This window comes from Scleropages formosus, chromosome 2, assembly GCF_900964775.1.
Source record: "Scleropages formosus chromosome 2, fSclFor1.1, whole genome shotgun sequence".
Lineage (NCBI taxonomy): Eukaryota > Metazoa > Chordata > Actinopteri > Osteoglossiformes > Osteoglossidae > Scleropages > Scleropages formosus.
Genome location: NC_041807.1, coordinates 14,625,138 through 14,644,540, shown reverse-complemented (window position 1 = coordinate 14,644,540; position 19,403 = coordinate 14,625,138). Strand labels below are relative to the sequence as shown.

Here is a 19,403-nt window from a genome sequence, read left to right as displayed (position 1 = left end):
AACTGACAGAAGTTAATGTGGAAGGCCTTGTAGCTGGGCTGTTCTGGAGCACTGAAGAGCGATGTACAGAATGAAGTGTCAAGTGGCAATGTATGGTGAAGCTGAAGAGACTGTCCCTTGGAGAGATTTTGTTTCTTGGTTCTGAATTGTGGTACTCTACTGACTTGGGAATGTATCATGAGCCCGTTCATGGTCCTTGCATGGTCCTGCCAGGGGCTGTCTTGCTGCAGATGGGCCGAGTACACCTTTCGAGGGAAAGTTCAATCGTGTTCAAGGCAGACACAATGTTGGATCAAGTCCCCTTGGACCACACAAAAGCTTGGCAGTCAAAACCAAGGTGTTTACTTCTGATCCCTCTGTTGTAATACTATCAAGTGAGCAAGTTCCACAGTGGAGTGAAACTGGAGAATGGCTGTCTTCCAGGCCAGCTGAGCTCGAATCCGGGTGAGTGAATGCGGCTGGGATTAGCTCCTGTACAGCACTTTCCAGGGTTGCTAACAAAGGTTCATCCTATATTGCTGGGCACCAAGCAGTTTGCAGGGACCTCTGGAAAAAAAACATGTAGAATTTACACCTCCAGCAGTAACTTTTGGAAGTTTTACAGGCTTGTAAACAGTTTTTGTCATCAGCAACAAATATGTATAAATCAATTTTTGAATGCTTCAGACATATCAATACAGAAACTTCTAACTAGCCTGAGCAAGTTTGTTGTCTTACAGCATCTTTGCGGTAGCCAAAATGATTAAACCAGTACACTGCATTGAGAGTTAAATGTGGTGGTAAAACCTTTGACTGTACTGTACAACATGTTTTAGTTTGTCGGGTGGTGTCTCAAGTCTGTACGTGTTTGGCTGACTGGGATGAACTTTAAGGTACCCCTTGGGGCCTAAGTGATCCTTGTGAGAAGAATGAGGATGCAGCCGCACGTGAGCCAGTGGCCCTGGTGGAGGAGGCCCATACGGGGTTTTGGCTTGCCAGACTGAGGCCGGAATGTCAGAAGGAAGCTGGTCTCCATGGCGACAGTGAACACACCCAGCAACACTTCTGGCGAAAGCCTGTGCGGTCAACAAATCCTCACGCTGGATGGTGGTGATGACGAAGAGGAACAGCATATGGTAACAGGTCTTTATCAGCACTGACCTTGACATGCAATGGTAGCTTCTGGGACTGCGTTTGAGGAAACTAAACTCTGAGGGGAAAACTAAAACCATGTTTTGTCTTTGGAATATCTCACCTGCACTTATAAGGTTCAACACTTAGAATACAAATGTAAAATATAGTAATGTGTTGAAGTTAATACTGATTTAGCATTTTATGCTTTAATTCAGAAGCTGGCAGCACCAAACAACTCCCATCTCCATATTTCTTTGTCTCGGGTGCATTTCACGTTTTCACTGAATTCATTGCTGCAGCGAAATGAGATTTGTTTTCAGTGACCTATTTACAGCCTGTACACTTTACTGGTGCCCCCTACTGGTCGGACTGGGAACTACAATTCATATCCATTCCTCACATAACGGGGTTAATCCGTTCGACGAAATCAATCCCTTAGACGAATACCCGCTGTGAAGTGGGTCGAATTACTAATACTTTTGTGGGGAAAATTTTCACTTAAAACTACCATACAAATATATAAAATACTACACAAATTATTAGTGTCTTAATGTTTTCATTTCCTTTAGTAATACCTGTTTATCTGTTGCAGGGTCATGGAAGTCTGGAGACTATGCAAGAAGCGTAGGGTGCAAGGCAAGGTATACCTGGGAAGAGAGATTTTGATCATTTGACTGAGATGTTGATATAAAGAAATAAAGTTCACAAGAACACTGCCTATGCGTTTCACTCTGCAAAGCATACAGACATGGAGGTCAGAAGTGCATTCCTAACTATTTGATCCCATCTTCTGCTGTTACAGCCTTAAGTTACCCTGAATTGCTCCAGTAAAAATTACCCAGCTGTACTAACAGGTAAATTGATTGTTGATCACATAAGGGGTAAAAATGCCACCGTATAGGAAAAAAGTACATTCATAAGCTGATGTAGCACTTTCTCGATGCATGGGACCCTCTCTCATGAATGCACATAAAATAGTACTTGATTTTTGACATTAGCATAATGTGAACTTGTAAGGAAAGAATGAAAACACAATTGTTGCAGTGGGTGACGGGATATTCCAATTTCAAGCAAGCCTACTACTTCCATTATTTGTATATTCCATTGTGTACCAGTGCAAAATGTTCTTGGGTGCTCCCAATACTGGATAAGTTGTTACAGGCCAGAATAAAAGAAGCAGTAAGCAAATATAAGCAATTTAACAATCACTGGCTTATGTTTTAAAAAATGTACACAGCAATTTCACAGTCATAGTAAAATGACATCCCGATCTTTCAAATAGTTAAAGTATGAATTTTATTTTGGCACAAACAATAGTTAATGAAAATACAACACTTTTAAACTTGTAGGTTTTGACCTGTGAAGAGTTACAGCTTTGAAAGATCACAAAATCACTTAAAACTCTGTCCCTTAGTTGAAAGTTATTTGCAGTATGTCACCGGTTCCAAGCCTGTTAATGATAGTATGCACTACCCTTTTAGTCAGTCCCAAAGGGAGGACAAATGTTAAATATAAAGGAAAGGATTTGAGGGAGGTGGGAGTGTCTCATTGTCTGAACCACTTGTCCCATATGGGATCGCGGGGGGCCAGAACCTAACCCGGCAACACAAGGCGTAAGGCTCGAGGGGGGAGGGGACACACCCAGAATGGGATGCCAGTCCGTCGCAAGGCACCCCAAGCGGGACTTGAACCCCAGACCCACCAGAGAGCAGGACCTGCTTCAACCTGCTGCGCCTGGAGATGGGAGCATTGGTTCTTAAATGAAAAGTCAGGCTCTTGTGGAAGCCAAGATGTTCTTGCTCTTGCCGTTGACAGTGCCTCAGTTTTGACGGTCTGGAAAAATATTATACCCCAGCTCGGCCAAGGCTCCCAGGAGCAGCGCCCAGAGTGGGATGCAGACCAGTGACAGCTTGATTTCCGCGAGCTGCTCCAGCCGTGCACACAGTGTCAGGCAGAAGGCCAGCTTCAGCAACATGGCCATCACATACCAGGTCCTCCTGCGTAAGTCCTGAGCGCCATCGCGTGGATCGTGGCCCGCTTTACAGTACCCTGCCATCTTTACAGCAAGCATAAGCAGAAGAATGGCATCGAAAACCCACACGGGGAGGAAGACGAGGAACCAGCTGCAGCGGATCTTCTCGTCCAGCTTCAGCACCAGTATGATGAGAAAGAGCAAGGTGAAGACCCAGGTGAGCAGTACCCTCTGTGCTAGAGACATACTGATAGAAAACGGCTTGGAGAAACGCGTTCAACCTGCATCAGCCGGTTCCAGCCTGGGGAGTGGACAGAGAAAGGTGAACAGTATAATATTCAGCAATGTGAACACTATAGTAATGCCGTGCATCCCAGAAACATTAACAGGCACTAGTTATACTGTGTGTATGTGTGTGTGTGTACAGTATATAATATATATGTTGATGTTTTTGGGAAGTACAGTGTTACTACACACAGACAGATTACACTGAATCATTACTGAATCCAAAATTAAATCCAAAACAAACCCATGAAATGTATTTTGTGTATGTAAATTAACCAAAAGGGTTATTAGTTGTTTGTTAAAAACCCAGGCCCAAACATGTAACTAGTCATATTAAGGTAAACCAAGAGGGTCTGGAAGCTTGATTGTTGTACAAAATTATGGTCAAGTTACTGATAAAAAATAAATATTTACACATATTAACTGTGTGAATTAAACTGGAAATAAGCAGGACAGCAGCTTTTCTGAGGTAGTGCAGGCTTACCTCGACTGCACAGTGCAATTTAAATAAAAAAAATCGACTGCAGCTGTACGGGCAAATCTAAGCTTGTATTTCCATGCATTTCAATTCATTATGCTGAAAATGCGGAAATCTTTGGAACGGAACATTTTCTTAATTCATTTCCCTTCCTGTTCATCCACAGCCATTGTCAGCGAAGAGGCTATACTCGCTCACCGTTGAATGTGATTGGGTCCTACGGAGGTCTTCGTTGGCGCTCTGTGCACAGCTATTGGACTGAGGTACTGTCAATCATGCACCCCTGCGGCCCAATTTAAAGCGACAGTACAAATACTGTTTCCGGGACAAAGGTGTTTTCAATAAATACCGTAAAGCACGTAGAAATCCTGTTCAAATTAATCGTATTAAATGAATTTCTTCACTAAGACTACAAAAAAATGAAACTAAAGTAAGCATTTTACATTAAATATACGTTAATTTATATATACATTTAAATTAAACGTCGCTTTAGAACAGCGTCTGTTAAATGAATAAATATAAATTTCAGTACATCCTGTTTTAATATATCGCTATATTTCAATAAAAAAGGCAGTAAGACTTGCTTTTCCGTCACTGCTGTGACTTGTAAACTGCATGTAACGACACTTCGTGTTAACTTAAGGGATCTGTAAAACTGATAGCAGAATCTATCAGAACGATAAAAAATCTTAATAACTGCTTTGTTAAGAATTACAATAACCGGCTCAGCACATTCATTTCACTGAGTGAGCGATAAATGAATGTCACAGGAGGTTGTCATCTCCGTGAAAATAAGCGTTTTTACTGAGAAGGGATTGTCAGAGACACGAGTGCAGGTCCTCAAGAGAACGCATTAGCTGTGGTTCATAACACTGAATTCAACGTGTTATTTTAATAAAACATTTATAAATGGTTTGTAGCAATCATCCCGTAAAAACAGCACGGAGTATGCGTTTAATAATTATTCATAATGTGTAGGAGACATTATTCTCCTCGGCAGAGCTGCTGCCTTGCAGTGAAGGTTCCCTGCCAAATCCCTACTGCTGATCATGTGGTAACCTAGGGAATTACCTTCAGTTTATACAGCATGAATACTCTGCTGTATAAATGGGTAGATTTGTAAATTTGTAGATTTGTCTAAGGTTGTAAGCTGGACAAAGCCGTCAGCTACATAATAAAAATACTAATACATTATCACCATCATCGTCATCTACTCAAAGCGGTGCGGGACAGACCAGACCTCTCTCGCAAGACACGCAGTGACGTTAACGGGTATCCACGCGCGCATTTACACTATTCTTCGTGGTAAGAAAAGGCGCATCTATTTATAGGGGCAGCGGATTGGGGGCCCGTGTCAGAAAAAGGAAAAGCTGTGATAAAACGTGGAGATAAAAAAGCTCACGGGAGCTGCCAGTTGTGCACGGTAGGGTAATTATAGCATTTCAAAATAGCGGAGTTCAGCACCGGAGGGAAAAGCTACGCGTATGGTGGCGTCCGTGTGGTGTTTGTAAGGTGTCGAGGTAGGAGCCAGGAGCCGCGCATCCCTGTGCTGCAGAGTTCATTGAGCTCCCGCGGTCCCCTTAATTCCAGTTACGTGCTGTCGTGGTGCAGGGTCCCGCGCGCGGTCTCGCGACTCTCCGGGCTTTCCCTCCGCTCCCGAACGGGAACAACCCGCGCTCCCCATTCGTGCTTTTCCCTTTTACTCGTCGATTAAACGATGCACAGTGAAAGAAAATGGGGTGAATATCAGATGCGGAAAGCAGCCAGAAGGTAACGCGTATTGTCGTTGGAGTGTTTGGAAACGACGTGAGCGAAAGGAGGGCAGAAATTAAGTTTCCTCAGGACTGAGAGTCGCTCGCGCTCGACTGTTGAGTCCAGCCTCGCGCGCCAGAGACAGGAAATGTCGACCTCTCTGCATGACAAACGGACGCGGCATTGACGCTTTTTTTGTGCGTACAGTTGTGTTCCAACTATACTACTAGTATAGACCTCTTATTGTTTACAGTGTTTTCCTCCTGTTTGAACGTTTCCGCAATAGATTTCCCCAACTGCTAAAACAAAGGCACCTCACACAGCAGCTATTGCACTGCAGCTGCTGGCAGCTGCGCGTGGTTGATCTCAACTTCTTGAACTTGTGACTTTTTTTCTTCAGTTAAGTCTCTTTTTTTTTTTTTTTTTAAAACTGCTGAAGAATCAGCTTGCTGCTATTTTACTTCACGTCTGCTGACAGGCACAAGTTAAACAAATGTGTGACATCCTGTCTCTAACTTGCAGGGACTTATGGGCACTGTTCCCACTGGCATCATCAGCCCCTGTTGCCACCCTCTGCTGTGCTGGTACTCCCAACATTGATCAGTTCTTGCTTCCAGTGCAGTTTCCTGTGACTTTCCAGGACTAGTTTTTAATGCTAGGAATGGACTGAGGCTCACCATTTGCTGCGGAAGTGGTTTCCGTGGCAGCGGTAAACTGTAGGTTGGGCCCTCCCTGTTGAGATGTGCATCTCCCCGGAAACCTGTACCATCTCCCTCACTTAGGTCCTGCAGCCCTGACTGGACACCATGCACTTGGCCCATATTCTATATCTTTTATTTCTCCTCTGGATTAAGTCTGAGGCACCTGTTACCTGTTGCGCCTCATTACCTGCCTTTGGCTTTCACCTTCGAGTTCCTGCTTCTGCATTTGCTTCGATTCTCAGTCCTCCACTCGATGTATATGTTGAGCAGTCCCAGTGAGCATATGATGCTGCCTGTGCTCCTCTGGCCCCGGTCTAGTGCTATGCTCCCCCAACAAGGAGATGGTTCACTTTTCAACACGCTCTTCCCGAGTCAGTGCATCCCTGTGAGCATTTCAAATCAGGAGAGGGGAAAGATGAGGAAGAGATGCAGGTGTCTTGGTAATCGGTTCTTTTTTTGTTTAACATTTGTCAGTCACTGGAGATTGAATCAGTACAGTAGAGAAAGGATCGCTCTGCTTTGTTAGTGATGATCCCCTGGTCATGGTCCTTTCCAGGTCGCATTTGTCTTTGTGAATTCCTTGAATCCCCCAAACTCCTGCTTCACTTCTTAAACCAGGTAGTGATGTGTTTGTTGCCCTGCGTTTAAGAGATTTGGGTTACAGTTCCACGTCCTCCTGTAGTACCCCTGGACATGATAATAGCAACAGCAGTAGAGCTGAATACTTGACTGTGCTGCCATAGCTTCTTGGCATACAGCTGCAGCACTGTACCCCCTTAGTGTCACTAGCTAATTTTTCATCTGAAAGGAGGGGGTTACTTACTGTGCATCTCTATATGACGGCAGATAACTTGTGTGTTATGGTTGGTTGGGAGGGGTGGGGTGGGGGAGCAGCTGTCAGCTCCTGCTGTGACAACCTGTATAAGAGGCAGGTTGGGGTGCTGAGCAGACGGCCCCATGGTGAAATCGGCCAAACGTGAAGTAAAGGTTGTGGATGTAAATTTCATGAATGGACGCGCAGACTTATATTTTGAGCAGTAATTTGCAGATGTCTGTGCCTGTCCCGGTCACCCAACCCTGCCAGTGTTTTATCATTCGCTTATTTATACCGGTGCCTGAAACGAGGGAGGGAACTGTTGGCAAATCGCATACAAAGAAAATACCTTGTTTCCAAAAGTTCACAAAATATATCCATTTTCATTCATGCATGGGTGAATTAGTAAAGGTTTATAGGAGGGCAATCATTTCCTGTGTTTGTTATACAAGTGAAGCATAAAATTATATAATATCAGATAATTCCCTCTCAGCTTTCAAATGACAGGCAGAGCAACTGAAAGATTGGCAAATTCGGAGTTGTAATGACATGCTGCTCAGAAAGTGTTTGCATTTATGTATTAATATGTCTGCATATATTACACTTGCAAAATGACAGAATCAGGGAGGAAACCACAGTTTGCTGTTTCTGGCTACAGGCTCATCACACGCCCTCTGCAGCGGCTCCTCTGCTCGCTTCTGCTGCTTCAATCTCCGTTCCTACCTGCAAGCAGTTGCTTCCTGTTCAAGTGGCAGCTTCAGCAAAGGGAGTATGACTGTGGATGGTTTGTTCTGGCAGTGTAAGATGACCCATGTGATGACACAGGTGTCCAGCCTGTAGATGGCGTCTGCGCTGAGGGATGCAGTAGTGTGGTACCAGAAGAAGGTGAGTCCTTCCCTAAAGAACAGGTGTATAAATTGTCCAAAATAAGCACAAAGAGCATGTAACAAATGTACAGTATAAGGATTTTTTCCTGCTCTATGTGATGGTATCTGGTTTGAAACTGGTTTGGATCCATGGACAAATCCTGCTTCCTCATTCTTCATAACATGCAATCAGTCCATCTCTCTTGTTGAGTTCACATGATGATCACATGGCTTAGTTTGCACATAGCTACAACTCATGTGGAAGCCCATAGCTTCTGGTAAACTACATCTGTCACCAAGCTATTTGTGCCACACCACTTGTTCTCATTGTGACATACGTGACTCATTCCATTTGTGAGGATTTGAAAGAAAATGTCTCATTTACTAGAGGAGGGTAAAAAAATTCAAATTAGCAATCGCAGCTATCATCCTTGTTTTACTGTTGCTTGCAGACTACATCATGTGCACATCATCTTGATCTGTCATGTAGATCAGAATGTATAACCCTCCAAGAGTAACTCACCTGCATATCTGATATGTTATCTTAATTATAAAATTCCAAGGTGTTAATACTGTCAGTATTACAGTACTGCTACAGATGTCATTGCTACCCAAGATGTTGATAGCTGGGAGCATTACTATGAAGAGTTTATGCTAAAACAGACTATCAACTTTGAGGGCAAAATCTACAAGACTTGATCATTTGGTACACCCCAACCAGATGGCTAGGCTCTTCCACATCTGCCCGCTCGGTGGTCCCATGCCCGAAAGTTAAAGCACAGAGGTTCTCGGTTCTGGCTCCGTTGTGGTGGAATGACCTCCCTCGCTCACTCAGAACTGCTGAATCTCTGTCCACATTTAAAAAGGGTCTGAAAACTCACCTCTTCCAGACTCACTTTGCCCATGATCTCTTAAGTTCATGTGAGGTGTAGATGTTCATGTCTGTAAGGTATAAATGTTCATAATCATGTTCGGGTCAATCCTTCACACAGCCACTCCTGCATTGTAATATAAATGTTCATATGTAGTATCTCAAAAAAACTACTAAGAAGGTGATTAGGAATTTTCTGGTGAAGTTTTATGCAGCTACTTGTGTGATGAATATCGGTGCATATGGTGAAGGAAACAAACTGTACTTAATCGCATCTGCAGCTATGTCTCTTTTTCCTAAGGTAACGCACACATTGTATTTTCTGTGAGATATATGTCGCTTTTCTCCAAAGTGATGTACGTCTGCTAAATGAATAAATATAATGAGGCTACTCAGCACCATCTCAATAAGATTGTGTGCCGAGGGGGATTAGTTGTAAGCATTTAATAATTTAATCAGGGAAGTGATGTGCATTTTTGATTCGCAGTTGCCGTAAGTGTGTTCTGTGGCTATTTGTGTTACTAGCTAGCTGTCTAGTGTTTCTAATCTCCAGTGTCTAATTCTTCTAATTTACAGTTAAATTACTTGTTCCATATAGCCTTTTTGTTTTTATTGTATTTATATTTTTATTTATTTTTAAGGTACATATATTTTACGTCCATTGTGTAAATTGTATGTTGTGTACGTTGTCACCAGACTCTGCCCTGTGCACTGCACTGTCTTGTTTCTGCACCCATCTTGCAGTATTTTTTGCACTGTATGCATTGTGTGGCATGGAGGTCCAAAGAGAAACTGAATTTTGCGGTCCTGTTTGCATAACTCCCATATAGGCAGAATGACAATAAAGTTGACTTTGACAAGAATCATCATAGAAAAAAGGATGATGAATGTGGTCATCAGGGAGAAGGTCATGTCTTGTGAACGGAGATGTTCAGTCACTGTGGCTTTGCTGTGTGGTGACCTTCATCCTGACGCTGGTCTACAAATGAAATCTCCTGCTAGCTCGTCTCTACTTCAAAAAAAAGCATTTTGTCTTTGTTGTGAGAAGTACCTGCTTAACATCAGAATAGGGGCAGATGCAAGCCCTGCTGAACTGAACATGTTAGTGAACAGGTTCTGTTCCTCCTGAAGTGCCATTGAAAGAGAAGCTGGATTCATCCTGGTCATGCGAGCTTGTCAAATATCCCCTGTAGCTGTGAGAGAGCACTAGATAGGAACTCCAGCTGAATACTCTTTGAAGTGTGCTACTTGTTGCTTTATGGGTGCACACTGTGTGACAAAGCACTCTGGTTCTGATTGGTTGCATACCTGATGGGTCATGTGATGGTGGTGACAGGGCAGACTTGGCAGGCTTACTGACCCACTTGGAAGTTAATGCTGTCACTATGACAACGATCACCTTTCCTCCCCTGGCCCCACTTGCCTCACACTGTGCTGACAGGCCTGCAGGAGTATCACTGCCTTCTGGCCTTCCCAGGTAGCCATGTTTCTGTGGCATCAGTGTCAGCCTGCTCATGATACAAAGCAACATGCATGTCACCAGACTGCAAGAACTAGACTCATGACCCAATTTCCCAGTTTATTGGGATCCTTTCAATCTTTTGGACAATAGGGCTTATTTATTAGCTCATGTCCTGGCTTTGATATGAAAGGGCTTTATGGATTAGCTGGGAAAAAAAAAATTGGATGCTTGGCACTAAACTAGAAATCTGCAGTGATGAAAAACAATTCAGATATTCTCCCCATCTCTGACCACAGTTCTTGGGGAAAATGCCTTAGTTAGACTGGCCTCTAAAGACCCAGTTGAATGGAAGAAGCTGTAGCAGTGTAAACTTGTATTTAACTCTGACACATGTTGCTTGACACTTTTGTTTGCCTGATTTTTACAGATTGGGGCCTATGATCAACAAATATGGGAGAAATCTGTAGAGCAAAGAGAGATAAAGGTGAGGTTTTTCCCCTCATCACTTTTTAGATCCACAAGAGATACCAGGGAGATGGGGGAGATGATAGCAGCTTTCCTGTCAAGGGTCATTGCTGTGAAACCAATTTTTCTGCACTGTTTCCTTCCTATAGGTAGTAGGAAACTCACCTTTGACCCCCCTCAGTTTAGTGTAAAATCACTGAGCCTGTGATATAAAAGACAAAGCCTTTATTTGACACTATAGTTTCACCTCTCAGGGTCTGCGGAACAAGCCCAGAAAGACTGGAAACGTGAAGTTGGACCTCATTGATGTGGATCTAGTTAGGGGTAAGGAGTAGAAGCATGGAAGCAGGTGTAGCATTGAAGGAGATCAGTTTTTGGCCTAAGGGCAGTAGACTGGTGTCAGGTGCACCTTGCATGTTTTGTCAGAAATTTCTGTGGGGAAAAACAAACCTGTAAGACTCTCACTCAGGTATCCAAGTGGTGATGAATTCTTTCTCTTGTGTTTTGAATTTAAAAAAAAAAAAAAAAAACACTATCAATGTGAACTGTCTAATGTAAAACTTAGCCACTTTGCCTGTTTAGAAACTATCGTGTACTGAAGAAATTATTTGTTGGCATCTATTAGACTATGCTCTCCTGTCAGTCAACTGAAAATTTAGATTTGTCAGCGGCCAGTCTGTTGCATTGGAGTTGGGTGTGAGACATTGCCAAAATTAGTGCCCAACTTTCTGTGTATTCCTGCAGGCTCAGCATTTGCAAAAGCCAAGCCAGAGAGCCCATGGACTTCCTTAACTCGGAAGGGCATTGTCAGGGTGGTCTTCTTCCCCTTCTTTTTCCGCTGGTGGATCCAAGTTACCTCCAGAGCCATCTTCATCCTGCTGTTGCTCATCTACCTGCTCCAGGGTGAGTCATTTGTGACTTCTGCTGCTGTGGAGGTGTCTCATACTCTCTTCTCTCTTAGTATCTGTCATATGTCCTCTCTCCAGGGGTGGCAGTGGTGCTTTTTCTTTTCACCCCACCAACACATGGCCTCCCTGCCACTGAGGTGTTTGGTGCCTTGTGGCTCATGCTGCTTCTAGGGACAGTCCACTGCCAGATTGTGTCTACAAGAACACCCAAACCATCTCTTGGCGGTGGCAAGAGGAGAAGGTATTTTTGTATGGCAGGGATGGTTCAGCTGCTCCACAGAAATCAGTTTTTTTGATGTTCCAATTTGTATGGATCTATTTGTATTTGGTTTGCCTACCCTTGGAGAAATGAGTGCAGATGGGTTGGCTGCTTATGTCTGAGAAATGTGGCTTTTGTGTCCTTGTGACTAAAGGAAGTTAAGAAAAGCAGCTCAGTTGGAAGTGCACCGAGAAGGGGATTGCTCCAGCAGTTCTGAAAATACCCAGGAGGGGGTGGTGCAGAGTACCAGTTTGGCATCCAGTCACAGCCTGGCCACTGTCCTCTGGGAGTTCTGCCAGGACCTGGTGAAATCAAGGCGTGTATATTATTTTACTGTTCATTACCTGTTGTCCCTTTTGTGAGCGTAAATCTTGTTTTTCTTGTTTTTTTATCTGATTTCTATTTTCTGGGTGATATTTAATTTGGCAAAACAGTATTTGTTGTCCTGGACAGAAAACTGGTAGGAATGATTTAATTACTATAATGGACTTGTTATAGTGCATGGGGACTGAAGGCTTTTGTAGTATGCCTCCTCATTTTGCTTCTTGGTATCTGCAGTATTTTTTCCAGGTCTGAGAAGTCAAAGTTCTCCCTTGACAAGTCTAAGCTGGCAAATGGCTATGTGGTGTTAGATGGTCAGGTGACCATGAAGGGTGAGAAAGGAGGGATCCCCTTACCCCCATGTAGCCTGCAGCCCCTTGCAGGATGCCACTGTAGAGCTTCTCAACCACGGACTGGGCTACTGCTGTCCTTTGGCAGAAAAGTAGGTATTCTCTGGCCTTATCATGTGTACTCGTGATGTTTTTATAACAGAACTTCTTTAAAAAAAAAATGCTGTAATAGAGATTTATTTTATGTATAGACATTCCAGTTACTTTCAAAGGAAACTCTTATGTTTTTGTATACATTATACACTACATCAACAGGTTCCCTCCTAAAACTCCATAGAGTGATCCATTGTTGAAAGTGGTATTTTTAATATGTGTTGATCTTGCAGACTGCAGCACCAAAATAGAGTGAGGTTAAGTAATCCTCTGAAGCCTTTGCCTCTGTGTGTTCAGGAGCCTCCCGGACCACAGCGTGTGGGGAACCTGTCTGATGAGGCCTCCAGTGAGGAGGATCCTGTGGCACCTTGCTTCATGGCCCATTGCAATGAAGAGCTCACCAACTGTGACTCATCATTACGCCACAGAAAGGCCCAGCACTACAAGAGGCTGCACACTGCTGAGGTAGAGTAACTAACTGTTTTCACTAAGAGTATCCTAAAAAAAAATACGGTCTCACTTGATAGCGCACATAACGAAAAATGAAATTTCACCAGATATTCAGGGCTTCCACTTGGCTCATTGGTGTCTCTACGTGCCAGTTGGAGGTGGGTAGAATAGTCAAAAACAATACTTAAACGTGCTGTTACTGTTTTTTTTTTTTTTTTTGTTTTTTTTTCCCCCTCTCCTTTCTCCCCCCCCCCCAAGTTGAAGTACTCATCCAGAAATCTACTTGAGCAAATGATTCAAGTCAAACTACACAAGTGTCAAGTTACTTTGATTTGAACTGGGTTTTGTATGAACCTAAACTCTTTGCTGTGTTAACAGCTTCAATATACAGTTTTTAACTCATGGAAAAAGGGAGCAGACCCAGTGTGTAAAGAAGCATACCTGGGACCGCAGCTCTGTTTGTTCTTAAATCCCTCCAATCCACAATCATTAAAAATTAATACACATGTGCCCTAAATTGTTCATGGGCTAGGTTCTGTAAAATCCTCAAATTAAACTGTAATGATTTAAAAATTTTCTGTAAGACATTCAATTTTCAACAACTGCTTGTCCTTTGCAGGGTATTCTTTAACTTGAAACATGTAGAACATTGGTCAGCATCAACCACTTTGTTTCAAACATAACATCAGTCAGACTTAATAGGACTGTACCTTGATTTATTCACACAGTAGGTTCTGCAAATTTCAGCTATAGCTCTAATAAATTAAATGCTTTTTAAAGTACTTTAGAACTAACTTAAAATGAAAATAAGCAGTCTCTGCAGACTGTTTAATGGCAGTACATTTATCCCATAAACATATGCAACATTTGTCATTTTGTTATTAATCACCAACTTTTAGGTATACCAAACATAGCTGTCATCAGTGAAATGCTTAGAAGTTAGCTGGCAGTGAGGAGGTTGTTTGTAGCAGCCCTAGATATAAATGCAAAAAGGGCAGCTGAAATGGAATGCTGTAAAAAAATTTTTTTTTTAAATTATAAATGCACTTAGTAAAACAAAAAAGCCAAAAAAGAAGTACAGTTTCTCTAGAAATTTAATTCTGTACAAGTAAAGGAGTTAATATAACCTGCTGCCCATATCTGCCTCCAGGGCATGGGGTGTTCCAGCATCAGTGGCAGCTCCCGACACTCCAGCCTACAACAGGACTCTGGAAGCATGCGGCCCGAGTCTGAGACCGAGGACATTCTGTGGGAGGACTTTCTCAACTGTGCTGAGTGTCGCTCCTCCTGCAGTAGCGAGAGTGAGGGACAGGGTACTGCCCTCTGCTCTGCCCACAAGAGGGAGTACCGGGATGACCCCTTCCACCAGGTGGGGTACCAGCCTCATATATTGCAGAAATTCAAGCAAACTGACACTTATGGCATGAAGCATCCTGTCTAGACTCCTCTGTTGCATCACAGTGCTCACCCAGTGGGGTGATTACAATGCCTTAAACTTTGATGGGTATGCTTTGAACAGACATCCTGCAGACATGAAGAACTGCACAATAGTCAGTACCTATTGGTGTGACTGTGTGACTACTATAGTCCCTTCTCACCCCCAGGGTCATGTCCCCTGGTTGCACAGCTCCAACCCAGGCTTGGAGCGTGTGAGTGCCATTGTGTGGGAGGGCAATGAGTGCAAGAAAGCTGAAATGTCTGTGCTGGAAATCAGTGGCATGATCATGAACCGGGTGAGTGTGGAGCACTGATATTCTTTAAGTGTGTAAGTCAGTAAATGAAGTAATTCAGTGATGTTCATATTCGCGTGGGTGTTGGCTACTTTGAACTGAATGAAACTGAAAAACCTGCTGATGAGCCACAAAGTCCTCCATGAATATCAACGCACAACCTACTATAGTTTACTTTATACTGGAATTAATCTTTTGAGCTGAGCTTTTTGTTAATATTTCAAAAGTAAAAAATAAAATGCACTTTTTTTTTTTTTTTTTTTAAACAAGTGCTCATCAGCACAACAGGAGGAAAATGTGGAAACTGATTTGTTATGCTGAGGAAAAATGGTGAAAGCAAGAGCCAAAAACTAGGTTTGGTGTCACTGATTGTTTTGTGTGTCTTGATTTACAGGTGAATCTCTCCACACCTGGAATAGGGTACCAAGTGTTTGGGAACCTGGTGACAGCCATCCTGGCATTCACACCTTTTGCTTTCAGGCTCTTCCTGTACAAGGACTTAGAGCAGCTGGCCACACTCTCAGCCTGTGAGCTCCTGTATATTGCCTTTGGCTCCAGCTCAGATGTAATGGTGATTGCTATGGTGACAGTCAGCTTTGTGGTGCGTACCTGCCTCGTATGGATCTTCTTCTTCCTACTAAGTGTGGCCGAAAGAACCTACAAGCAGGTAGGCAAGAATCCTATAACAGCAGTGCAGGTGAGATGTACATTTGTTAATATGTTATTAAAACATTCACTGTTGACCATAGAGGCTTCTCTTCGCCAAACTCTTTGGTCACCTTACATCAGCCCGGCGAGCCAGGAAGTCAGAGGTGCCCCATTTTCGTCTAAAGAAAGTGCAGAACATCAAGATGTGGCTGTCTTTGCGCTCTTACCTGAAGGTGTTTGTTGACATTTCCATTTTATGCCAGCTAATAGCCCTGTGTGTTTAAATAACAGCAATGGGTCTAGTCTAATTGGGTTGGAGGGGTTATCATGTATGGTGTAAGAAGGTTCGTGGGCTGTTAATGTCTCCTATTGGAGAGTGTTGTTGTGCAACAATGTCTGGTGCGGTGTGATTTTGGACTTTAATGCTTACACCTGGTCCCTGTTCTTCATGCATCACAGAGAAGGGGACCGCAGCGCTCTGTGGATGTCATTGTGTCATCTGCATTCCTTCTCACTCTCTCTGTTGTATTTATCTGCTGTGCTCAGGTGAGAAGGTTAAAACCACAGACTGTAAAATAATTCAGACCATGACTGTTTGGTTAAAGCACATTACCAGGTTGGCTTTTTCAGCACTTTTCTCAAGAGTACACGTATTTTATTATTTACTTGAATTTTCAGAATGTATCATTTCTGCAATGTTTGGTTTTACTGTTCCATGCTGTGGCTGTTAATGTGTTCAGCAAAGTTTACCTCAAGAATGGAACATGACAGCCAACATATCTAGCCAGTATGATAGGAAAATTGCTGAGAAAATCATGAGATAAGATGTACTAAGCTAAGAAGACCACGATGTATCTTAAGGTAGTTTGAAACAATGCACAAGATCAGATGCATTGATTTCTTTACCCTTTTGCCCTGGCCAGCTACTGCAAGGTCACCACACCTTCCTGGACTGCCACTACAACTGGGAGCTAGTCATCTGGTGCATCTCACTCTCCCTCTTCCTGCTGCGCTTTGCCACTCTGGGTGCTGAGACCAGCAAGAAGTACAGCAACACTTCCACATTACTGACTGAGCAGGTATGGCAAGGCCTCCACCCTGCTACAACTCCTAGTTACAGCTTCATCTTATTGATAACAACAGATGGAAAAACAGCCCCACTCTATTAACAGACTTGGTAAGGCAACAACACTACCCTACAGTGGGCCACATCTGTTTTGCTGATAGAGTAGATTTGCAAATAGTTCTACTCACCCGAATGGCGCAGGTACAAGTGGATATTCTGCTGTGGTTGTAGCCAGTCACATGCAGAGTAACACGAGAACTTGCTGGTCTTCTGCAGAATCACCTAGGTGTTCCATGGGGGCTTGAATATCCTCTCAGCTCCCAGGTAACGGGCATCTCTGGGTCAGAGCTATACACCTTAGCTGTCCATGTCTCAAACTTTATCTGGCAATCCAGTGAAAGCCTCACTGCCTTGTTTTTTCTGGTCAGATCAATCTGTACCTGAAGATGGAGAAGAAGCCCAATAAGAAGGAGGAACTGACCCTGGTGAACAATGTACTAAAGCTGGCCACCAAGCTGCTGAAGGTGGGCACTCTAATTCCAAGTTGACGTTCACAGGTCAGTAGTTACATAGCTGTAAATCAGCATGCTGAGTCTCATCTTGTAGGGTTGAGGACTGCTTCTTGAAGGTAGGTCTCCAAGAATCTGCAAGTGAGGGTTGATGTAAAAGCTTTCTGTATTTTTACTGATGTACTGCAAACCACCAATGTGGACCCCCCCGGCTCTCTCTTAGGAGTTGGACACCCCTTTCCGTCTATATGGCCTCACCATGAACCCACTGCTCTATAACATCACCCAGGTGGTTATCTTGTCGGCCGTGTCTGGGGTCATCAGTGATCTGCTGGGCTTCAACCTGAAGGTGGGTCTAAGTAGTGTCTTTTTTTTTGGTGGCTCTTTCAAAAGCTCCTTGAAGGTGCAAGATTTTCCTTTGAGAGAGATTAGACTGGACTGGTTTTCTGTTTGAAATAGTTTCCCAGTAAGAGAAAATGTGACTGATTTTTGGACAGATGACCAGACAGCAGTGTTATTTTCCGTGAGTGCAATTCTATGGACTACTGGGAGAATTTTACTTTGTCTTGATTAAGAACTCCCATTGATTTTTCACTCAACAGTCTCACATGTGTCTTCTGCCCTCAGCTCTGGAAGATCAAATCATGACACTTGGCTGCAGTCTCTGCTCTGGAAGATCAAATCATGACACAGAGCTGTGTACTTTTGTTTGTAAGCTGGAACTCTCTGCTGCCGAATAAGGGTGCTGCTGAGACTGACTGACTGGCTGAACACTGCACTCTCCCTGACACGTTGGAGTACCTTCATTCCACATACTTGTGCAATTCTGATATATTTATTTTACCCTTTCAGTGTTCTGTTTTTTACATTTCTAAGAGTGTTATTTTTGGTTAAAACACTGCTCTGTTCATTATGACTATATGAGAAGTTAAAGCTATTCAGTTGTGAATATGTAGCAATTTGTGCACATCTTATTTTTTTGTTAAAAGGTCAAAGGGCAGATTAGGTGCTGTGTCCGATCAGCTCTGACTGAATCCCCACAAGCACTGCACCCCCTCACCACATAAGCAGACCAGAGTTCTGAAAACTGTTGAGGGCATGATTTTGTTCATGCACAAACATCTGTTAATGCCATGGCATTGGTAAACTTTCTGACTCAGGATCCAGAAACTTGTCCTCACCCTGACTGTCCTGTTCCGGTTTTCCTCAGTCACTGGTTGTGCGTGCTGGTTAGAACTGCACTAATTCAGGTAATACCTGTCTTGGTTGTTGCTTTCCAGGAAGGCTGTCTTCATGACGCCCAGATGCTCTTTGCATTTGTTTAACCACCGGGAGACATAATTGTATTAGCATTGCCCAGAGGTGTGCACTTTGAAAAGGAAAGTGTTATATATTTTATCCTGAAGTTTTTTTTTATTTTGAAAGGAGAAAAGGAGCAGTTTTCAGGAAAAAGATAATCACTAGTATTCTGTTTATGTACTTCTAAGTAGTTTTTTTTTTTTATATATACTTGAAATGCTTAGAGAGATGCTGAATGTGCTTTTTTTTTTTTTTCCTTCCCCTTTGTAAACATAACAGGAAAAAAATGGTTTTATTTTGAATGATGCGCTGCATGCTCCTGCTCGTTCAGTTTAAAAGTGCATCAACTGTTTTATACAGTTACAGGTGTTTTTATGAAGTATGGACACTGACATGCGCCACAAATCAGCACAATTCTGAGACATGGAAACCTTGACAGGGTTTTCAGTTCCCATGACTTTGTGACATGTGTGGAATGAAAATTTGAACATGTACTTTATGCTCCTGTAATTAAAGATGTAATATGACCTCTCTCCTTGCTCCATTTCTTTCACTCTGAAGTTATAACTACAATACACCTCATTGTACATTGCAGTTCTACCTTATTTTCTGAATGCGTTTCCCAGACATTCTCTACACCTGCATGTCAACTGACAGATTCTGGTTCAGGTTTGCTTTTATGTTGACATGGATGAGGTTTATTGTTCAGGTTTTGCATTTGTGAGATGTTTGCAGGATGTCAGATTCTAGATTTTCACCAATACTGATTGAAGTCAACACACAGGAAGCTTAGCAACATCGAAAAAGATGGAATTTATTTGTTAGTTGATGAATTTTACCAACCCACTATGCACCAGCGAGAAGGTGGTTTATGCACTATGCTTTAACTTTGTCATTTATTCACTGTTTATGTAATATTTTAGTTATGTTTGGGGTTGACTATTGATGCAATCAAGAATTGCACGCAAACCCTTGGTTACTGATTAGATGT

The 19,403-nt window shown here is 42.9% G+C and overlaps 2 protein-coding genes across 8 annotated transcripts; one reads left to right on the top strand and one right to left on the bottom strand.

Moving 5' to 3' along the window:
• Nucleotides 1-2,777: 2,777 nt before the first annotated feature.
• LOC108931641 (transmembrane protein 60-like) lies at nucleotides 2,778-4,090 on the bottom strand. 2 transcript variants are annotated; one of them, XM_018747570.1, is made up of 2 exons: nucleotides 4,047-4,090; nucleotides 2,778-3,386 (listed from the first exon to the last, which is right to left on the bottom strand). In XM_018747570.1, the coding sequence occupies exon 2, from the start codon at nucleotides 3,329-3,331 to the stop codon at nucleotides 2,933-2,935; it is 399 nt and encodes a 132-aa protein (XP_018603086.1). In that variant the 5' UTR covers nucleotides 3,332-3,386; nucleotides 4,047-4,090; the 3' UTR covers nucleotides 2,778-2,932. The 2 variants fall into 2 exon arrangements, with proteins under 2 accessions (XP_018603086.1, XP_018603084.1); XM_018747568.1 differs by lacking the exon at nucleotides 4,047-4,090 and adding an exon at nucleotides 3,855-4,016.
• On the top strand, nucleotides 4,038-18,935 carry LOC108931639 (putative homeodomain transcription factor 2). Of its 6 annotated transcripts, none has more exons than XM_018747565.2 (18): nucleotides 4,038-4,111; nucleotides 7,774-8,000; nucleotides 10,742-10,798; nucleotides 11,034-11,103; nucleotides 11,524-11,682; nucleotides 11,766-11,928; nucleotides 12,101-12,262; nucleotides 12,505-12,709; nucleotides 13,008-13,175; nucleotides 14,311-14,529; nucleotides 14,765-14,893; nucleotides 15,285-15,557; nucleotides 15,640-15,771; nucleotides 15,998-16,084; nucleotides 16,462-16,617; nucleotides 17,033-17,128; nucleotides 17,337-17,462; nucleotides 17,741-18,935. In XM_018747565.2, exons 2-18 carry the CDS (start codon nucleotides 7,956-7,958, stop codon nucleotides 17,759-17,761), a joined length of 2,268 nt encoding a protein of 755 aa, XP_018603081.2. In that variant the 5' UTR covers nucleotides 4,038-4,111; nucleotides 7,774-7,955; the 3' UTR covers nucleotides 17,762-18,935. The 6 variants fall into 6 exon arrangements, with proteins under 6 accessions (XP_018603081.2, XP_018603082.2, XP_018603079.2 ...); XM_018747566.2 differs by lacking the exon at nucleotides 4,038-4,111 and adding an exon at nucleotides 4,258-4,278; XM_018747563.2 differs by lacking the exon at nucleotides 4,038-4,111 and adding an exon at nucleotides 5,191-5,368.
• Nucleotides 18,936-19,403: the final 468 nt, after the last annotated feature.

What these genes read in the sequence shown, in the direction of transcription:
- LOC108931639 (XM_018747565.2), top strand. Translation starts at nt 7,956, where the DNA reads ATGGCGTCTGCGCTGAGGGATGCAGTAGTGTGGTACCAGAAGAAG. An exon ending in TGATGTGGATCTAGTTAGGG is followed by an intron (nt 11,104 to 11,523) that starts GTAAGGAGTAGA and finishes GTATTCCTGCAG; the next exon opens with GCTCAGCATTTGCAAAAGCC. An exon ending in CCACATTACTGACTGAGCAG is followed by an intron (nt 16,618 to 17,032) that starts GTATGGCAAGGC and finishes TTTTCTGGTCAG; the next exon opens with ATCAATCTGTACCTGAAGAT.
- LOC108931641 (XM_018747570.1), bottom strand. Translation starts at nt 3,331, where the DNA reads ATGTCTCTAGCACAGAGGGTACTGCTCACCTGGGTCTTCACCTTGCTC.